General features: G+C 53.8%; 1 protein-coding gene across 7 annotated transcripts in view; it reads right to left on the bottom strand.

Annotated features, from left to right (window-relative positions):
* The window catches only part of PLXNA1 (plexin A1), a 280,654-nt gene that overhangs the window by 143,489 nt on the left and 115,787 nt on the right, over window positions 1–21,378 (bottom strand). For all 7 annotated transcript variants that reach the window (XM_075005959.1, XM_075005960.1, XM_075005961.1 and 4 more), the window contains one exon: window positions 7,860–8,000. In XM_075005959.1, coding sequence (XP_074862060.1) covers window positions 7,860–8,000 — 141 coding nt within the window. The remainder of the gene's footprint in view (window positions 1–7,859; window positions 8,001–21,378) is intronic.

Below are 21,378 nucleotides of genomic sequence, written 5' to 3'. Positions count from 1 at the left end.
AACACTGGCTTCTGGATACGAATGTGCATAGTTCAAGGATGCTTTATTCAAAACAGGGCACGTAACAGATCAATTTTAACATTACAATCTGCTGAACGACAATATACAGATATATATCCTATTGTTGTGCATGTATCACTCTTATACTTGAAGTTAGAAATATGAAATGTGGATGTGTTTATAGTTCTACATGTTCTAATAAGAGCCATTACTAGTGCCCTAGAACCTGAATGGCTTGGTGCCCAAGTCAACAACCTATGAATATTCTTCTTTGTCCTAGAAGCCCAAATTCTGGTTGATCGTAGAAAGACATGTAACCATGGCACCTGGAACTGGACTGCATCTTGAACCTCGTAACTTTTCTACAGACATAAAAAGTGCTGAACAAAAAAGGAGTTCCCCACCCTGGGATGCTATCAGTCTTTTGTCTTCAATTGGCCTTTGAAACTGTTTGGTCCACCCTAAGGGGATGCAAAGAACTTGAAGTTCTAGACCTGGGCCAGAGTAAAGATCAACACTGACTACAAGCTTTTTACCTGAAACAGGGACAGCTATTTAGGGTAAGAATTGGTAAGTAACGAGTTTTAGTGCATTACAACTAGCTAAAGGTTTTTGTTCATTTCAATTTAGTAACTTACTAAATCTGACCTATTTTGATCTGACAATTTTCCTTGGCAGTCACTTAAATCCTTTTTGTATTTAATGAAAACAGTTTTGTTCATTATCAAGCCCAGTGTAAACAATTGTTACCTGAGGGAGGAGCAACAATTGTGGGTCTCCTCTGTTTCACTGATACAGTGAGTTAATCTTATGAGCTTCCTCTGTGCGAAATTTTTACACAGAATAAGATGGATTTATTCCAGGGTTTGATCCCATTTGGGGTTTGTTTCCTGGATGCTGAGTCCTTATAGCTGAGCCCTCCCAGAGCTGAACTGATGTGTCTGCTGCTCTGCAGTGACGTGGTAACCCCACCTCTTTGTTTGGCTGGGGGAAGACCACAGAATCTGGCCCAACACAACAGGGTTGTGGGGAGCCCTAGAGAGCAGGAAAGGTGGGCATCAGTGGCCTGATAAGCACACCGGAGGACAACCCCAAGGAGACTTTTTTTTTTAATTTTTGTTACTGTGGCCAACGATGTTTCAGAGAGCAGCAGCAGCAGCAGCAACAGGCCAACATGCTTACAGCCTCTGATGGGCAACGACCAGATGCCAATTCTGCAGCTGCAGCGAAAAGGGAGATTTTAAAAGGAGAAGGGTTGGTAGAACATTCGCCTCTACCAGCCTAATCTGGTTCCCAATGACCTGGGGATCATCTGTGATGACTGGAAAGAAACCTACAACCTGCCAGAACCTAATACACAGTCTCCTGCAGGGACCAGTCTGAGCCCTCTCCCTGCTGGTAGCTAAGGAGGGGAAGAGAGCCTTGGAACTCCTGGCCCATAAGAGGACACCTCTGCTTGCCCCAGGGGGTCCCACATATCACTTAGCTCCCTAGGATGCTCAATGGTGAGAGGGAGGGCAGGTGAAACTGCTCTCTATCTGATCCCAGCAGCCAATGGAACACCGACTTCATTTCAACCCAGAGACAACGGCACTGAGAGAAGCTAAAATATTTTCATCCAGAACTACCGAACTTTAAGAAAAATAGCTCATGAGAGAGCTAAGGGAGCCCACGTACCCACACAGACACAGCCTTTCTAGTGCCCACGGTCTTTCATGGAAAGGGATGCAGGGCTGTACCCAACATTTCGCAAATGCTTTGCAAAGATTTAGGCTTCTCAACCCTGACCTTCGTCCTCCATCATCACACTATCCCAGCCCTGCCCCCCTCCTGTAGCTCTCCCAACCCCCTCTGCTCTGACGCTCAGCTCCTCCAACCCTGAGTTACTACATGACTCCACAGACATCCCTCACTCCTGACTCCCAGCCCACCACACTATTCCAGGCCTTGGTCCCCACCCTTCTCAGATGTCCCTCAACCCTGAACTGCCGCTCTCCCTACCCCCAGGAAGGGCCTTCCCTGAATGAGGCTGACAACTACTCCAGAGAACAACAAAGGTCATCCAGGATTGTGATACAGAAACAGGGACCAGACTGAGACCCCACTGAGCTCACTGCCATGACGACTCAAATACTGGTATCAAAGGCAGATCTGGCCTTTTGAAAAGTGAATGGCTTGCGACTCTGGCCATCTAGCCAACCCCCACAGAGCACAGTGAACAACTGGACTCACCAGCATTTACGAAAAGGAGGTTACAATTTACAGCTCCCATTTCGAATGCAGCCTGACCCCTGCACTCTCCGATATGTGGCAGCAGGAGTTGGCCTTAAAGGGTTACAGGCTCTTTATTAATTGCGCCTCCAGATTTGATTAAAATCCCCTGGTTTCTCTGGCCCTCACAGCTCTTTTACAACTGTTCATTTAATTACTTTCCAGCAACACCCTGATAACACCAGGCCGGGATGGAAGAGAGCTCTTTTTATTGAGGAAAGGCAAGGATGGGGGTGGGAGGGGGTTTCAGAAGGCAAGAGAGTTCTTTGCTTTGTCAGCGAAGAGACAGAAGCTGCAAAAGCAAATGTCAAAAAACCCACTTCCAATCTGTTTGTACAGCACTCAGCACAATAGGGTTAATGTCCTGCTCTCCCTGCTGTGAAAAAACACCACAGCTCAGCAATAAATCCCTTTCATTTGGGGTTCAGTGAGCAAACCCCTCATCTGCCCAGCTGCACGCACACGCCCACAAAATCCCATCAGGCCTCATACTTGCAACAAGAGGGAAGCAGCCACAAACAGATTCTCAGAGCTTTCCTCAGCCTTCCCTTTAAGGCCCTCTCCCCTCCCCAGTCTCCAGCCTTTGCTGATGGATCCCAAAATATGCACCCTCAAGCCCTCAGAACCCCTGGGGAGCAGGGAACCTTATGTGGTTCAAAGTGCCCTGCAGCATCCATAGGTTGTCAGGTGCAGGCATTAGCACCATCCAGTCACATCACCCACATACCCCAGGCCAGCAGTTCCAGACAGTAATTCCTGCAGACGACCATCCCTTGCGCTCGACCCTCCTCGCTCCCCAGCTGGCCAAAAGTTCAGGCAGGGCCAGGCAAAATACAGCCCAGTAAGCTGCCGGATCTGGCCCACAGCACAGTGGGAGAGAGCCTCAGCCAGGCTCCCTGCCCCGCACTCTGTGGGGCATGGAGAGCAGGGAGCTTGGCTGAGGAACTCACCTGGCAGGGTTAGTGCTGCTAGCTGGAAGCCATTTTGGTAAGTACCTCTGAGCTAGAGCCCCGCCTCTGGCACCCCAGCTCCTCTCTCCTGCACCCCTACACCACAATCCCCTGCACCTCCTTCTGCACTCCTGCCCCAGGTCAGAACTCCCTCCCAGAGCCTGCACCCCCTCCTAAGCCCCTCCTCCAAGTCAGACTCCTCTCCTGTGCCCATATCCCCTCTGGAACCCTGTACCCCCTCCTGCACCCCAGTCTCCTTCCCCAGGCGACAACCCCCTCCTACGCCCAAAATCCTTCCCACATCCCCTCCTCCTGCACCCCAGTCCTGTAGGACAACTCCATTGCAAACGTGCAACCCTGGACCACTTGCCCAATTCTTGGAGTGGTCCCCCATCAAAAATGTTTCCTTATCCCTGACTTAGGGCCTCAAGGATGCATAGACTGGGGGGAAGGAGGGGCATAGGGAGGGAGTGAAATCTCCACCCATGGACTGCAGACTCAGGAGCATCATCTGTCAGCTGCTGCCTTGGGGCTAAAGACCATCTCCTGTCACTTCAACAGCACTGCAGCTCCCCCAGCGCTTCCCAGTGCCCCGACGTGTGCATCAGGAGGGAACAGCCCAGGCCTGGGAACTCCTGCCAATGCCCAGCTGAACCCAGGGCCAAGGGCAGAGGCTGCTCTGCTACGGAAGGGTTGCGGTGCACTTACAATGCTACTGAAGAGAAGGGAAGTGGGGAAATGGAAGCGCTGGGGGCAGTAAGGGCTTAGTGCTGAGATGCAGATAGCTCAACCACATCCCAGCCCTTGCGAGACACTGGGGTCAGGGGGATTGACCAAGAGCCTCTCAGCCAGCAAGTCACCCAGAGATCTCCAGGTCACCTCAAAGCTACTGGCAGGTGATCAACCACAAAGAGGAGCTGGCAGGAGGAGGAAATAGGCCGCTCTGTCCCCCAGGGGATTCTGGACCAATCAAAGGCCCCTTGTTCACATCCCCCACCTGGGACAATGGCCTGGCGATTTATCGTGATTTTAGTTCAGTTGCGGTTCCAGCCACATGCACAGACTAGGGACTGAGCATCACCTGCACACAGCTCACCCGAACAGCCACATCGGGGAGTCTGGCCCATGACGTCAGCCCACAGGAGGCCAGCTCAGGGGGGCAAGAGGACTTCCACCCACCCAGTTCATCCCGGGTCCCTGCTCCTGCTGCACTCTGAGGGAGGCACAGGGCAGGTAAGCACAATGCAAGGAGAAAGAGTGCTCACAGCTCGCCAAGGGACAGCCCTGCTGTCACAGGGCGCTGGACACGGCTGCATCAGGAATGCAGACACAGATGCCACAACAAGCCCACTCAGGGAAAGCGAACTACACCTCCAGCAAGCCTGCCTGAAGCGGGAGGATAGGTGCCCAGCAGAGCAGCCAACCAGCCTGCAGTCCCAACTGCTGTGCCTCCTACCCAGGCCCTCCCAGGTGATGCCTTCCAGCCACTGCAATTCCTTCACCAGGAAGGCGGGGTTGCCAGTGTTACTGTGGCAGGGGTGGCAGGCAGGAGCTGGGCTAGTTCTCCTTCCTGCCCAGCACCAGGACCTCCCCTAACCATCACTGGATCAGCAGCCTTGCACTGCAGGACACCGTACACCATGGGAAGGTTTGCATGGGGCGGTGCATGGATCAACGTTCACGTCACTCTTCAGTACCTGGCCTGGTCCAGCAAAGCTAATGACCCAATGAGGGGACCAAAGGGGGAGATGAATCCTGGTCAAGTGCTACCTGAGGCATGCTGCGCACCTGCGAAGAAGAGACAATCACTCTGCAGACACGTGGGTCCTGGGAGCTGTTGGGAAACAGCCCTGAGCATCCCAACAGGGAATCCCTGCCCAGAACACGGTGGGGTGGCTGCCTAGCAGTATCTAAGCAGTACTAAATCACAGTCCACAATCACAGCATGGATAGAGACCTGTAGGAGAGACCCACTGGGGCAGCCAGCCTCTCGCTCCTGCTGAGCCCAAGAGAGGCTGCATGACTGGGATCCCTCTGCAGAACACACTAGCTTCACTTCAAACACTGGCTTGGCAAAAGCCACCAGGAGGCAGTGCTCAGGACAGCTACAGGGACACACATCCTGACCAGAAGACAGGAAACATCTGAGGGCTCAGGCTCCCCATGAAGGCCTGAAAGCAAGAGGAAGGCCCAGTGTCTCCTCATGGGCGCCACCCACGCTACAAAGGGTGCAGCAGGCTGTACAGCCTAGGGACCAAAGACAACAGGGGCATATGCTGTGCAGAAAGTTCCCTCTCTGGGGACGAACTTTTCTCCCTTACGCCCCAGGAGGGGCAGGAACAGAACCGCTGTTGGGGGCTGCGGGTCAGGAGCCAGGTGCATTCCCAGAGCAACAGGGACGTGGAGAGCTGCAGACAGACGGGGCACGGCTGGAGTGCAGAGGCTGGGCTGAATGCGCAGTGCCTAGCCACACCCCATCCACCCTACGACAGCCCCATTCACCTCCTCCTGGGACCACTGGATGTTAGGCACTGTGCCACTAACATCCTGTCTCTGGGGCTTGCTAGGAAGACTCAAGCGCACAGAACCCAGTGCCTAAAATCCCCCTGCTATCCACAGAGCGGGGGTGAAGATGGTGGAGGGGGCGGGGAGGAAGCCCAACTGCTCAGAGCTCTGCTTGTTGTGTGTGGGAACAGCTCACCGAACAGTTACGCCATCGCACTGCGGGATTCCTCCTTGCTCTGCCGAAACCACAGCCTGGGGCCATCCTCCTATCTACCTCTCACACGCCTGCCTCAAACACAGCCTGCGCCGGAGCCAGCCTGCCCTAGAACCGTGGCCACAGAGATGTCTGTTCTCGTCACCCCAAGACCATCCACACGGGATAACAAAGAACCGGTCAGAGCTGCGCCGCCGCCCGCGTAGTCACCTGCCGAGGGAGTCGGGCATGTGGGGGAGGCGGCTGGAGCATGTTTTTGGGTGACAGATGTCTCTCTCAGCCAGCCATCCTCCTTGCCCCGTGCAGCAGGGAAATCAGCTTTGCTCGGGTGTTTAGCCAGACACTGCGTGAAAGGCCCATCTCTCCAAAGGGAAGGGGAACTCAAGGGGGCTGCCAATAATCGCAAAGACCCAGGCCAAAAGAGCAGCTCTTGGGAATGGTGGTTTTGTGGTTAAGGCACTGCGCTACCTGCACTGGGGCCTCAGTACTATCCAGGCACCCTGCAGGCAGCTCCCAGAGATGGGGGGTGGGCAAGGCCAGGAAACCCAGAGAAATCCAGGCCAAAGCTCAGGGCACAGGACAAGGCACCTAGGCGTGGGTGCGGTGGGGGGGACAGACTGCTGAGCGGCCTCCCTCCCATCCTTCACAGCCACAAGGCAGCAGCACACTAGTGACCTTCCAGTGGAATTGTGCCCAGTGTGAGACGTCTGTCCCCAGGGGGCAAGGGGCCAGAGAGAGAAAACAGCAGGTCACTGGCAGGCCTCCGAGGGAAGCAGCAGTCCCTGCAGGAAGGGATGACAAGGGATAGACAGCAGCCCAGAGAGACACTGACCTGGGAAAGGGGACCCAGGGGAGAGAAAGGGGACAGGAATGTGGGAGCGAGCAGCTGGGGGAGGGTGGAGGAAACAGGACCACCCCTGCCATTCTCTCCAGGAACATCCTGATGCACTGACAGCCCTGGAGACTGGATCCCTCCATCTCAGCAGGAGCAGCAACAACCCACGCTCCCACAAGCAGGGTGCCTCTGCTCTTCCCTGGAGGGACACCTCTCCCCCCGCCCCAGCCCACATCATCCGAATCCAGTCACCACCACGTACTCCAGCCTAAGTCTCTGCTCCGACTGCCCAATGAGAGGCCAATCAGTGGCACTGGCTACACAGTCCGGGCCATCAGGCACAGGACTGAGAAAGGACAGACTCGTTTCACACTGGTCACCCCAGCAATCCCCTGCCTCACTGCTGGAGGCAGCCTTGTGGGGCCACAGCAATGGTCCAGAGAGCTGGAAGACTGCGAAGACAGGCACGTGCCTGCTTGCACAGGTATGCACACTCATGAGTGTAGACATACTTGTGAACACAAACACCACACGCCCCATTGCCAAGCTCTCTCAGCACACTGCGCCAGGAAACAGATGAGGGAGGCTGTATTAGACTGGTTCATCTGGACTGTGGCCCTCTTCTCTCCAGCAGACCATAAGACAGAAGTGCCTGGCGCCCAGTGGGGCTGACCCAGCAGCAACAATGGGGGAGAAGAGCCACAACCCATCCCACTTCTCTGGCAGCTACTGAGGTAGCTCATGGAGCACCAGGGCTAGGCAGAAATGGAGCCGAGGGAAGCTCACACATGACTCCACAGCCCCCATATGGTGGACCAAGAAGCAGAACGACCAGGTCAGCGTTCAGAGGCCCTGGGGAGATGAGAGGGACAGTGCCGGCACTCAGCGATGGGGGCAGCAGGAGCAATGCAGCTTCTGTCCCTATCATGCTGCTTACACGTGCGTTTGGGGCCTGGGCACTGCGGTGATGGCAGCAGGCTGGGACCCTCCCACCTTTGGGACTGGAGAGAGACGGCTGCTGCCAACTGTACCAGAGCCAAGTCAACCTGCTGGTGATGCAGGGGAGCCCTGTCTCCCCCATTACCTGTTTCTCCGTCATGGCGTAGATGTACTGGCGGTCGGGGCTGAGCACCAGGTCTCGCAGGATGGAGCTACCGTCGTGGGCCACGACGTTCTCGTACTGCAGCGCCAGGCGCCCACTGAGACTGGCCAAGTCCACCAGGATCTGCAGACCAGAGGGGAGAGGGTTAGCATTGTTTCCCAGGCTGGGTCAGCCTGCAGCAGCTCAGGAAGGGGTAAGGATGCAGCCACAGCAATGAGGCATTCGCAAAGGGGTTTCAGTCACATGTGCACCCCAGACAGGAGGCCTCCATACTGCCTCTCTCACCCTCCCCCCGTCTCCTTGTCGCCTTCTACTTGCCTCCACCCTGCACGGCTTCCAGCCAGGCCCACAACCAATGACAAGAGCCGTGGCTGACTTCATGGAAATCAGACCACAGAAGAAACTGACCTGGTGAGAAAAGCCCTCAGGCTCCAGACCTCCCAGGGGTTTGGCTGCCTCACAGAAGTACCAGAGCAGCATCCCAGGCTCAGGGAGACAACACAAACTCAGGCCCCAAACAGCCAAGGCTCTGGATGCTAAAAGCTTCTCCAACCACTGTAGACTAAACCCCCCATCCAGTATCTCAAATCCCAGATAACTCCCCCAAAGTGCCTCAAAGCGCTAGGTACCTATCCAAAGCCCCACAGGCACTAAGCTCCCCTGCATCCTGCAGGAGCCCAAAGCCTGCTGAGTGCTAATAAACAGACCCGGACATTTGCATAGTCCCCAGTCAGGCAGGGGATGCAGGGCTGGGAAGGCAGGATCCCAGCGTGCAGCTGATTAGCATGGAAATGTATGCGGCTCACAAACAAACCGGGGCCTGTTTAATTAGAGCGGCGCCTTTGATTCACCACCAGCATCCCGTGTGCACCAGCCCCGGATTATTTTTAGTCAGTTTTACAAAACAAATGTATTTAATTAAGAGAGACACCCCTGAGCTACTAGAGCGAGCGAAGGGCCCCACGGGGCGGGGAGAAGCGCTGCCCCCTCACAAGGTGCGGGGGCCAGGGCCTGCGGGCAGCGTGTAGCGCTGCAGGGAGGAGTTGACAGCTGTTCAAGGAGTCGCAGGCAGGCCCTGAAGTGGAGTGTGTGCCCACAGCTGCAGCTTCTCCAACTAGCAGTGAGCTCCCCTCCGCCCCCTCACCGGGGCTCCCTGCACCATTTACCGACACCCAGCATGCTCCCAGCCAGGTCTCCGCTCCCTTCCCCATCCCACCTGGGTTCCCACTGCCTCCCCATTACCCGCACTGCCACGGATGGCCGGTAACAAGGCTGAGGAAGGCTTTGCCTACCCGGTCAGGCCACCTCCATCCTGTATGCAAGAGGCTGCTCTTGGCCCAGTGCTGAGGCTGGAGGAGGAGGGGATACCAGGGGCTGGAGCTGGCAGTGTGGCCAGTGCTTCCTGCTCACCAGCCCCTAGGCTGTGGGGCTGGTCGGGAGGCGGGAGCACCTGGGGCTGTGCTGCCCCCTTTCCATTATTAACACCTCTGCTCCCTTCTCCCTCTGTCCCATTCCAGGCCTGCCCGCTGCTCAGATCCGGGCGCTCCGTTTGATCCTCCCTCAGATCCCAAACAGGAGCAAAGCTTTTGTGATGCACCCAGCACAAGAGCACCTGCCCATGCTGAACAGGGAGCCAAGCAGCACATCGGGAGTCAGGGCACCTGAGCGCGGTCAGCACAACTCCTTGCAAGTCACCTCCCTCATCTCTGCACCAGGAGGAATGCTCCTGCCTCAGCTGAGCCAGCACTGGGACTCTAATGAAAAGTGCTGGGGCTATTGGGGGAAGCCTAGTCTATGTCTAAGGCAGAATGCCCAGCCAAAAGCTCCTCTACCTTGGCCTGAAGGGAGTACAACCTACATGGCCCAGGGCATAGGTTGTGGAGGTGTACAGCACCTTGCACAATGGGGTTCATGACTGTGGCTCCTAGACACACTAGCATGCTGGCTGAGCATGAATCCCAGCTCCCCAACTTCCTGTTGCTCACAGCACTTGGCCTCCCAACAGGCAGGGTCCCCTAAATAAACAGCTAGGAGTGAATCTGTCCTGCCCAGGCCACGCACACTGCATCAAAGCTATGAGCACCTCCTCCACTTTTCCCTGCAACCTGGCACCCGGGCTGGGGCAATGTCACAAATTCACCTTCCTTTCCAACCCTTTTTCAGGCCGCAGTGCACAGAAATCAATACAGTTTTACCCTGGTTTTAAAATAGATCTATGGTTGGCTGTCACTCCGGCAGTAATTTTTAACTAGCGGGGTAATTTCCCCATTACATTATTGCAGTGTGCAGTGCTGGGAAATAGAGAGAGACATTAAAAATAACAGATGTTAAGCACTTCTGGGTAATGCAAGGCTTCAGGAAAAAGCTTCAGAATAATTGCTCGACCCCAAGGAGGGATGGAGATGAGCCCCAAATAACACATGACAGGCTGGAAGGGAGTACATGACCCTCGTGGAGGGAGGCAGACAGGCAGACAGACAGACAGACAGACAGACAGACAGACAGACAGACAGACAGACAGACAGACTCTCTCGTACCTGGGCACATCTCTTCCTGGGAAAGGAGATGCCACAGGGAGCAGAGAGAGTTCCAAAGGCAACACAAAGCAAACAAAGGGTTCTGGGAGCACAGAATTGAGGGCTGAGAGGCTGGGGCAGAGGGGGAGATTTAAACTGCTGCTGGGTTATAAAAGGGGCCTAAGGTGGGGCAGGAAAAGTAAAGGCTTTTAAAGGTCTGAAGTCTCACTTACAGTTCATAGGAGGAAGATTAAAGGGTGTATAAGGCTTGGGGAGAACAACATTCTACAGAGTGAGGGAACCTTTCCATAATGCACCTCACTGCTCCCACCCACAGGCAACTACTGGATCAGAGCAGAGTTATGGGGTGGATTTCAGGCCTAGCTGGGCTGATTGAGAGGGTCAAGTGGGAGCCCTTAAGCTGGACAAGGGAGGGTTTCAGTGGTATCCTGCCTCTAGCCATAAAATTTTGCTGTTGTGTTTTCTATGGTTCACCTCACCCAGCTTCGCTCCCCTAAACCCTCACCATCCCCAGGAAAGTATTTCCACGGTATATCTCACCAAATCTAGACCCCCAATCTCTCACTGCCCCCACCACGAGGGAAGGCTTCCTAGGGTACAAGCTCAGCCACCTTGGCTCCCCATACTCTCACACCACCATGTCCAGGGCAGGCCTCAGGCCCAACTTGGTTACTGTCTTGCCCCTTCACTTTTACCTCTAACTCAGAAGCAGGCTGGGAGTAGGGCAGAAAGTGGCACGAGAAAACCTCTCCCACAGCGAGGTGACTTTACTAGGAAAGCCTCCTGGAGGGAAGAGCTAGGAGACCCAACACTGGGGGCATTTAAAACTGGACTGGAGAACAGACCAACCTATGGCCTTATGAGGGGAATGGATGTGGCAAGACCTTACAGTCCATGGATGGCCTTCTCCAAGCCTTCAGCTGGTAGGGTGGGGAACCTCCACGACAGCCAGGCTATCACGTGCAAAAGGTACCCACCACTGAACTTTGCTACAGGCACTTCTGAGGAATCTGCTTCCACCTTCCATCTCCAGTGGAGTGGGTAGCTGAGGGATCGGAGGAGGATGCAGGTTAATCATCATAAACTCTTCCCACCCCCACCCCCAGGAACCATGTCTCTTCCTGCTTACTCTGCTCCCCTTCACCCAGGGGAAAAGACCGTTACTGAAAACAACTCCATTAACCTTTCTCTTCATCCTGATGCTGATAATTATCCAATACTAATAATTACTCATGCTAATTTCTCACTCAGCATTCCTGCCCTCATGTTGCCTGTCTCGTGTGAGCAGAGCTGAGCCCACAGCCAGGAGATGCAGGCTGGCTTCAGGCACCAGCCCTCATGCACTGTACCACAGCAGGAGAGAGGCAAAGGGGAGGCTGGAAGAAGGTCCTCCAGGAGAGGAAGGCACTGGGGACAAGCTAAGATGGAGAAGCAGGAGCCACGTGGGGAGGGTCCCTCTGCCGGAAGGCCGGCAGGGGAAACGTGCAGCTTCTTCTGCCCGCACAAAGACTGCCAGAGGGAGCCCAAAAGAGCAGATGCTGGCCAGGCTAGGGAACCAGACTAGGTGACTAGGGTAGGAAATACAGGGATCCCAAAGAAAACCTCACACAAATGTGTGGCTGAACATTAGAACTCCCTTAAGGCTGCAGATCCCTTTTCTTGGTGAGCTGCCCCAGCTGGGTCCAGAGGGCAACAACACAGGAGGTCCCCTGGAAAACCTCTCTCATCGAGGGAAGGCTACCCACACAGCATTTCATCTGCAGAACATAGAGGCCCCCAGAACACTACAACAATGCCATCCTTCGCACAGACATTGCTGAAGAAATACAGACAACTCGCAACATGTGGCCAAACCCCTGCCGCTCCAGGGAAGGTGACAAACCCAACACCTAGCTTAGAGGTAGAAACTTTTCAGGCAACTACTGGATCAGACCAAAGTTATGGGGTGGATTTCAGGCCTAGCTGGGCTGATTGAGGGGGTCAAGTGGGAGCCCTTAAGCTGAACAAGGGAGGGTTTTAGTGGTATCCTGCCTCTAGCCATAAAATTTTGTTGTTTTGTTTTCAGCTTTTGACTTGGCTTGATCCCCAGTGAGAAGCAGAGTTGAGGAAATGGCCTTTGAACCCCTGCAAGCCAAGCCAGCCAAGTCACTTTGATCAAGCTGTGACACCAGCACACACTACACTGCGGAATTAACGTCTCAGCAACCACAAGGCCCAAAGTGCTCGAGATCTGAGAGAACTGATGGGCAGGATCACCTGGGAAGCTAAGGGGAAAGGGGGTCAGGAGAACTGGCAGTATTTTAAAGATGTCTTATTGAAGGCACAGGAACAAACTATCCCGATGCGCAGTAGGAAAAGCAAATATGGTAGGCAACCAGCCTGGCTTACCACAGAAGTCCTTGGTGAGCTTAAACTCAAGAAGGATGGGTACAAGAAGCAGAAACCTGGACAGATGAAGGAGGAGTATAAATACATGGCTGGAGAATGCCGGGGAGCAATCAGTAAAGCAAAAGCACATTTGGAGCTGCAGCTACCAAAGAATGTGAAGGGCAACAAGAAGGTTTTCTACAGGTATTTTAGCAATAAGAGACTTATCAGGTAAGGTGTGGGGCCATTACTGGATCAGGGAGGTAACCTGGAGACAGATGATGTGGGAAAGGCTGAAGTACTCAATGTGTTTTTAGTCTCAGTCTTCAAAGACAAGGTCAGGTCCCAGACAATGGCACTATGCAGTGCAGTATGGGAAGAGGGTGGGCAGCCCTCAGTGGGGAAAGAACAGGTCAAGAGCTAGTTAGAAAAGCTAGACGCACACAAATCCATGGGTCTGGATTTAATGCATCCAAGGGTACTGAGGAAAACTGGCAGGTGCCATTGCACAGCCACTTGCTAATTATCTTTGAAAGCTCCTGCAGAGGTCCCAGATAATTGGAAAAGGGCAAAATGTAGTGCTCATCTTTAAAAAAGATAAAAAGAACAATCCAGAGAATTATAGACCAGTCAGCCTCACCTCAGTCCCTGGAAAAGTCACGGAGGGGATCCTTAAAGAATTCATTCTGAACCAGTTGGAAGAGGGGAAAGTGATCAAGAGTAGTCAACATGGATTCACCAAGGGCAAGTTATGCCTGACCAATCTGACTGGCTTCTATGATCAGGTAACTGGCTCTGCGGACACAGGGAAGTCAATGGCTGTGACATACCTTGCCTTTAGCCAAGCTTTTGATACAGTCTCCCACAACATTCTTGCCCATAAGTTAAAGAAGTATGGATTGGATACATGAACTGAAGGGTGGTTAGGAAGCTGGCTTGACAGATGGGTCCAATGGCTCGTGATCAATGGCTCAATGTCTGGTTGGTGGTCAGTTTCAAGTGGCGCGCCCAAGGATCGGTTCTAGGGCTGGTATTGTTCAACAACTGTATCAGTGACCTGGATGAAGGGATGGATTGCACCCTCAGCAAATTTGCAGAAGACACTGGGGGGCGGGGCAGGCAGATACATTGGTGGGTAGGGATAGAGTCCAGAGTGACCTAGATAAATTGGAGGATTAGGCCAGAAGAAATCTGATGAGGTTCAACAAGGACTCTTGGGATGGAGAATCCCAAGCATTGTTACAGGCTGGGTACTGACTAAGTACCAGTGCAGCAGAAAAGGACCTGGGATTACAGTGGATGTGAGGATGGATATGAGTCAACAGTGTGCCCTTGTAGTCAAGAAGGCTAATGGCTTATTGGGGTGCATTACGAGAAGCATTTCCAGCAGATCTAGAGATGTTGTTATTCCCCTATAGTAGGCACTGGTGCGGCCTCATATGGAGCACCGTGTCCAGTTCTGCCCCCCCTCGCCCCAGTATAAAAGGATGCAGATGCATTGGAGTGGGTTCAGTGGAGGGCAAAGAAAATGATTAGTGGGCTGGAGCACATTACCTATGAGGAGAGGCTGAGGGACTTGGGCTTATTTAGTTTGCAGAAGGGAAGAGTGAGGGGAGGTTTGATAGCAGCTTTCAACTTCCGCAGGGGGCTCTAAAGAGAATGGAGAGAGGCTGTCCTCAGTAGTGATGGATTGTAGAACAAGGAGCAATGGTCTGAAGTTACAGAGTGAGAGGCGTTAAGTTGGATATTAGAAAAAACTATTTCACTGGGATGATGGTGAAGCCCTGAAATGTGTTGCCTAGAGAGATGGTGGAATCTCCGTCCATAGAGGTTTTTAAGTCCAGCTTGACAAAGTCCTGGCTTGGATGATTTAGTTGGAGTTGATCCTGCTTTAGGCAGGGGGATAGACTAGATGACCTCCTGAGGTCCCCTCCAACCACAGGATTCTATGATCCACAAGCACCTGGGGTGCAGGATGGATCCAGTCTGCCCTTTTGATTGGAATGGACTCCTTACCCTCCCCTTCTCCAATATCACCACTCCCTTCCCATCTTGTATATCAGCAAAGCATCTCCAGCTCCTTCCTCTTCCTGCAGCAAAACATACTAGCTGTCTGAGCTGAAGCAGCAGGGACACTCTCCACGTTTACACAGGCCAGCAGCCCATGTGCTTCTGCTTCCCTGCTGGGCGCAGTTATATCCCAGGGGGACTACATCAAGCTGTTACCTCTGCTGCCATGACAGCAAGGCTGCCATTTCTGGAGGGCAATGCCCAAACCTGCGAAGAGACTGGAACAAAGAAATTACAGGATGAACTATTTGAAGGGACCAACTCCATAAAACAGCTCGTGGTCTGAGATTGGTTTGCAAGTAATACGCGTGCAAAAACACCTCCATGGTGATGCATACAAATAGCTCATCGGGAGCCTGTCTCCTTTGGCACACAAGCAATCAGAGGAGTCTCTTTTGCAATCATGGGGTTGCACTTTTGCAGACCAGTCGTGGAAGTCTGACCACAGGGTTCTCACAGAAGCACCCAGAAAATCCCCTCACCAGAACTTTTAAAAACTGCTAGAAAATGAATCCTCACTGAGACCATGGCCCTGCCGAGTGAGCTGGGTCAGCTTTGCAGCACCAAGATACCAGGGCACCACAGCGCGATGCCACTGGATGTGCATCTATCTGAGAGAGGTATTTTCTCTGTGACACAGGGGAGTCCTCTTCCCCATGGGGAGAGAATGCCCAAAAATGATCTAAAAAGGGAAATCATGAATTCAGCTGGGAGGTTATAACACTCTGTTTTCAAAGCTCCCTCTCTCCAAAGAATCTCAAAGCATTTAACAAACTGATTACATACAGACTACGTACATCTGGCAGGTTGTATGTCAGCATCACCAGCCCCGTTTTACAGACAAGGAAAACCAAGTGCAGGAAGGGGTCACACTCCAGAGTCCTTGGCAGACTGAAATAGCGCCTCAGACTCAAGGCCTCAACCTTAAGACTGTCTTACGTCTGATCTCTGGGTAGAAGTGTCAGTGGCACGGCTGACTTGGCGTAGGAGCAAGAAGCAGGGTCTGGGAAGGTTACACCGAGAGATGGGCCAGAAGAACTTTAAGGGAGGGGGCGATGTGCTTGAAATCCAATATGCAGAACCTGATGTTTTCTTGTCTCCGTATGCACACACTCACTCCGTCACTCCGCCTGGCTTCCCAGCTCTCTTCCTCTTAGGTGGAACTCACCGCAATGAGAGACAGCTATCCCAAGGCACTAAACAACAACAGGATCCAGCCTGCAATTGCCGCAGATAAGCCAGGGTCCTTCCAGCATGCCACCGATGGTGCTATCCAAAGAGGACAGGCCTTGATAAAAATACCTGCCCACAACACACTGACCTCCACAACTCACCTCAAGCAGAGATCGGGGTCAGATGGTTTCAGGACTGCTAATAAGAATATTGGTTGCTCACGTTGCCAATGGAAAGCAGATCTCACATTCCACAGTGTATGCCAAACATCTGCAGGGGTCGGAAAACAATCACCATCCCCTCAACGTGGTACTGCACAGCCAGGGCAATTATAGCCACTACAGGGGTTCCAGCTTCATGCAAAAGTCGCTTACATCAGCCCCAGCGTGAGGAGGGATTCCAGTCTAAAGGATCAGTGGTCTGCTATTCTGTGGTAGAAATGAAAGTGGCAGGCTCAAGACACCCTTCCTAAGTGACTGTGTAATTATAAGAGAAATAAGGTGCAGGGGAAAACATTTGTTATTGGACCAACGTCTGCAGGGGAGGGCAACAGGCTTTTGCGCTTACACAGAACTCTTCTGCTGGTGAATACAAGTCATTGTCAGTCCACAGGTGACAGGCCAGGCCACTGATGATTATATGATGGCCCCAACTCCAGTTTCTCAGGGAAGAATAAGCCTCCCATCAGCTAGACACTAACTCTTGCACAGGGAGGCAGCTCATAAGTAGCCAGTGGTTGATGGCCAAGTCACCCAATCCAATTCACAAGACTACAGTTCGGCCATGACCTCTCTCAGAGGCTTGTGGCTAAAGGGAGCCTCTGGCTGAGGTTTAGGTGGTGCCCCACATCCTTCCTGCACCCTACAGATTCCAATTCCTGTCTCACTTTCATTTTGCATCTGCTTCATTTGATGCACCCTAACACGTGCCATGAATCAAGCTGTTCCGAACGCGTCCATATCCAAATGGAGAGTGCGTTATGGGGGTGAAGCTGCTACACGTGCTGCTGTCAGAAGGCGGCTGCAAAAGGTCCAGTCCTGGATGGAGACCCTGGCAGCATGCGGAGACGCAGCCGCAGTACACAGTGCTCCCCAGTGCCCTGCTCCAGTGGACAGTCCCTGCACTGCTCCACTGATGCACAGAACCAGAACGCAGTGCTGAGCAACGTTCCCTAAGCACCAAAGGTATGAGAGCATCACGCACTGCACAGCCTGGACACTGGGACCCCTCATACCTGAACAGTCTGTGGAGGGGAACAGAGTGAGTCAGGGTAGATGAGTGTACAGTCCCATCCAGGAAACTCCCGTGACACAGTTCTAATGGCTCTGCATCCTTCCAGGCAGCCCGATGACAATTCCCCAGCGCCGGCAGAGGAGTCCGTCACAGGGTGAGCAACCGTGCATATAACAGACATTCTCAGAACCCTCTCAGAGCCACAGGCCCCCTTCCTCTCCAGAGAGGGCTGGCAGGTTTCCTGTGGTGCTCCTTCCCTCCAGGAGAGGTGTGATAAGTGGACCCTCGGCTGGGGAGGCTAGGTCAGGGCACCAACCAACACAAGAAAATGTTACTCCCCCCACAGCTTTGAGTGGGCTACGAATTGGGACACAGCAACATAATCATCACTTTGCATCATCGCATGACCATCCTGCACATGACATAATGAGGCTCAGCACAGGGACAGAAGCACTAAGCCTTGCAGGATGCACTCGAGTTACACAATCTGATGCTGTCTGTTTTGAAGGACCCCCCACATCACTCAGTGCATGGGGCGTAGAGAGAAGGAGACACAAACAGGCCTGACCTTATGGTAAGGTGAGCAAGGTGGTTGCCCTGGGGCTTGCACCACAACTGAGTTAGGCATCCACTGCCCCCCAGCCCAGCCCCGCTGTCAGCACTCCACCTTGGGCCCCGCCAACTGGCCAAGCCCCGCAGGACCAGCTCTGGACAGAAGGGTGAAAAAAGAAAGGAAGACACTGGACTAGGATCCTGGAAATCTAGGTTCAATTCCTGGCTCTCACACAGGATTTCCTGTGTGACATCAGGCAAGGTTACAGGAGTGTGTACTCATAAGGTTGCACCGGCCACCTTAGCTATGGCATTTCTTAACTTTCAAGGGTTTGGCTTTGGAACAACAATGTTCTTTTAACAGATTTTTTTCTGAACAACTATTTCTGTTACTGGTGCACCCAGTGCTGCAGGAAGGAACCACATTAGGTGCTGTACACACGTCAAAAGTCTCTGCTGTAAGGAGACAAGGTACTGGGGGTGACATGTTGACTGGAGGGTGGGAGAGAAAAGATGGGGGGCAGTAACAAGAACATATTTCACAGACTGACAGTGGGCACAACTCGGTGCTGGCGAGTCTATTAAAAGGTTTCAGTTTTGGCAGCTCCCAGTGGCCATCTCGCTCACTCCTGTTAGCCAGCAGTACCACAGCAGATGTAGGACTGAAGGAGAACAGGGCTTTACACATTAGTTCAGGGAGTGTGCACCACGTGTTGGGGATGACATGGGAGAAAGCACACAGCTGCCTGGGGAGAGTCTGCAACACGCTGAACTAATTCTCTGATTTTATCCAGGTCAGAGAATTTCCTCGGTGCTCCACCCTTGGTGAGGCAGCCCTATGCAGGCAGAGCACTCCTTCTCTCAGTGAGAGGGTTGCAGGGTGTCCCCAGGAAAGACACAAGGGCTAGCCAACCAGCTCATCAGGCAGCATGCAATACAGCTCACAGGCAGGAGGGTCATTTTGGCTTATACCCTTCGACCTTGTCCACAGAAGGAAGCTACACTAGGTTGAAAGAGGCAGGCTGACACAGGGTTGAGCCGTCTACGTAGACAGGGTTTTGTGCTTAATGTTAAGTCACCTGGGCACAGTTAAGTTTCAGATTCACAAAGTTCCTTCCACAGTTATCTCCCTGCAAGTGACACAATGTAGCCATGGCCGTCCTAGTCAACACTGCTTATTTCCCAGGACAGGCAAGGCGTAGAAAGTGCATCTTATGCTAGTGACAGCCCCAGGGGTTGCAGCCCCTCTGCCTGCAGATTAGAGAAAGCATGGACAGGAGAATTAGGGCGTGCGCCCTTCACTCCCCGAAAGCCTTGGGCCTGCCTTGAGATCCCCCCTTGTAGAAGGGACCAGAGACTTCAGCACTGGGACCCTCCAACTCATTACATGCATGCCCCTGAGCAGCAGCCAGATGGAAGCTGTTCATAGCCACTCCCACCCCTGGCCTGGATCCAACTGTCTCTTTCACCAATCACCCCTCACCGCACTGGAGCTGTCCCTGCTCCCAGAAAGCACACAGACGTGCACTGCAAAGCACGACACTGAACCCCAGCACTGCACTTGGAGTCCGTGGTGCTCACCGAATTTCATCCGCCACTGCCATGCCCCCGGCTCTCCCCAGCCTGCCCGAGCAGGCTTCCCAGCCCAGCCCTACACGATGCCCGCAGCCCCAGTGTGGGGAAGGGCTCAGTGTTTCGCACACAGAGAAAAAGGGGGAAGCACCCTATCAAGCCAGGGAACTTGGGGCAGAGGCTGTCAAACAGCAACGCCATCATAGAGCAAAAGAGGCAGGGAGAGGGTCTGCCCAGACAGGGTCACATCCCTCCCCTCCAGAGCCAACTCCTTCTTCCCATTTCCCCCAGTCCCTCCATGAATTCAGCATCCCCATCCCTGGGTCCCACCGTCTCCTCTGTACCACGGGCCCCTCTCTCTCCAGCTTCACCCCCTGCCCGATCCCCACCACTGCCTTGGCACAGCACTCGTGTTGCTTTGTACTCTTATCTGTGCATGCCTGTGATTACCTCTCAGGGGCTGGCAGCAGCTACAAGGGCTGGGGGGGGGGGGGGGGCGTCAGACGGCTGCCACACTTCAAAAGCAGGGATTTATCTGCCTGAAACACACTTTGCAGCCTTTTCAGGGGGACCCTTTCCAGTTTCACCCACCTGGCGCAGCAGACAGGCCAAGCGCTGGGGCTCATTTACGGGACTGCATTTCACAGGGCCCTCTCCTTCCCCACCACCCCGGTCCCCACATTGCACTCTCTGCGAGGCTGGGGTGGCACAGGCTCCCACCCAGCTCCTCGTTCGCTCTGGGCCACTCACAGCCGCTGCTGAGCGTGCAGGCTGCTGGAGGGCAAAGGGACGCTGGGTAGGTGAGCGTGCTGACCAGAAGCCGTCACTCGTGACAGGTCGATGCAGGGCTGCTGTCAGGGATGGGCAGTGCTGGTGGAACAGGCTGGGACAAGAGGCTGGAGACACAACATGCCCTAGCGCATCCTCAGAGCAGAGCAGCCCCCCCGCCACCATCCCCAGCACCGCTCTCGCGGCTCGTCCCTCGGGGTGAGAGACAATGTCAGTCATTGACTAGAGGGATGACTCAAGCAAGGGCAGAATAGGGTTTGGTGGGGCCCTTTCTGCCCGCAGTTTCCCTTGCCCTGCCGCTGAGGAATAGTGTCAGGGCAGGGGGCTTGCCCCATTCCACCTGCCCAGTGTCCTAGCTGGGGAATCAGGTCATGACGCAGGGTCAGACATCCCAGAGCCCTGGGCATAGGCCCCATGGCTAATCCATCACTGGGTGCCAGGCAGGAGTAGCATGTGATACGTACGTATTGGGACTCAGGCTGAGCTCAAGAGCCCATCATGCAGGCCCGTGAGTGCTGCCAGATAGGGATTAGCTTTGGTCACTGCCGGACCAGCTGAGATCTGAACCTGGAGATAATCAGCAGACGAGGCTCTGGCTTTGCGACTGGCCATACGTGGGAGGAAGAGAACCACCCACCCAAGTTTTCCTTTTCACCATCATGCAAATGCCTATAAGAGGGCAAACGTACACAAGACAGAGGCTCGCAGCCTGCACTGCCCAGCAGAAGTAACGCACCTTTCCCTTTCTACAGTTCCCAGGTGCACAGCTGAGCCAGCAAGCAGCAGAAATCTCCACGTTCAAATCCAGGATCTCCCGAGCCCAGGCAACACTGAGGCTGGGGCCACGGAGCAGGTCATTGGGAGTGGGGAGAGATTAATAGAAACGTTTTGCTGTGATGGCTGTCCCATTTCCCAGCAGGGACCAGCAGGTGGGAGAACAGAGGCTGCAGCAGGAGAGCTTCACTGAGCTTCAGAGGATTTGAAATGTTATTGATGGGAATTATTTCCTGCAGAGTCTGTGCCTCTGCTCCGGACTAAGCCGCAGCCCAGTGCAAACTCCACAGAGGAACGGCCTGGCCCACCACAAACACAGCCCCCTCTGGGGTGGAACGTGCCAACTGTGCAACAGCACTGCACACAAGAGCTGAGGGCAGCGAATGGAGGAAGCTGATTGGCATCGTAGGGGGATTTTGGGAGACAGAGTGGAA

This window comes from Carettochelys insculpta, chromosome 11 (genome assembly GCF_033958435.1).
Source record: "Carettochelys insculpta isolate YL-2023 chromosome 11, ASM3395843v1, whole genome shotgun sequence".
In the NCBI taxonomy this organism is placed as follows: domain Eukaryota; kingdom Metazoa; phylum Chordata; order Testudines; family Carettochelyidae; genus Carettochelys; species Carettochelys insculpta.
Note: the sequence above shows the minus strand (reverse complement) of the source record. Positions and strands in the feature narration are given on the sequence as shown.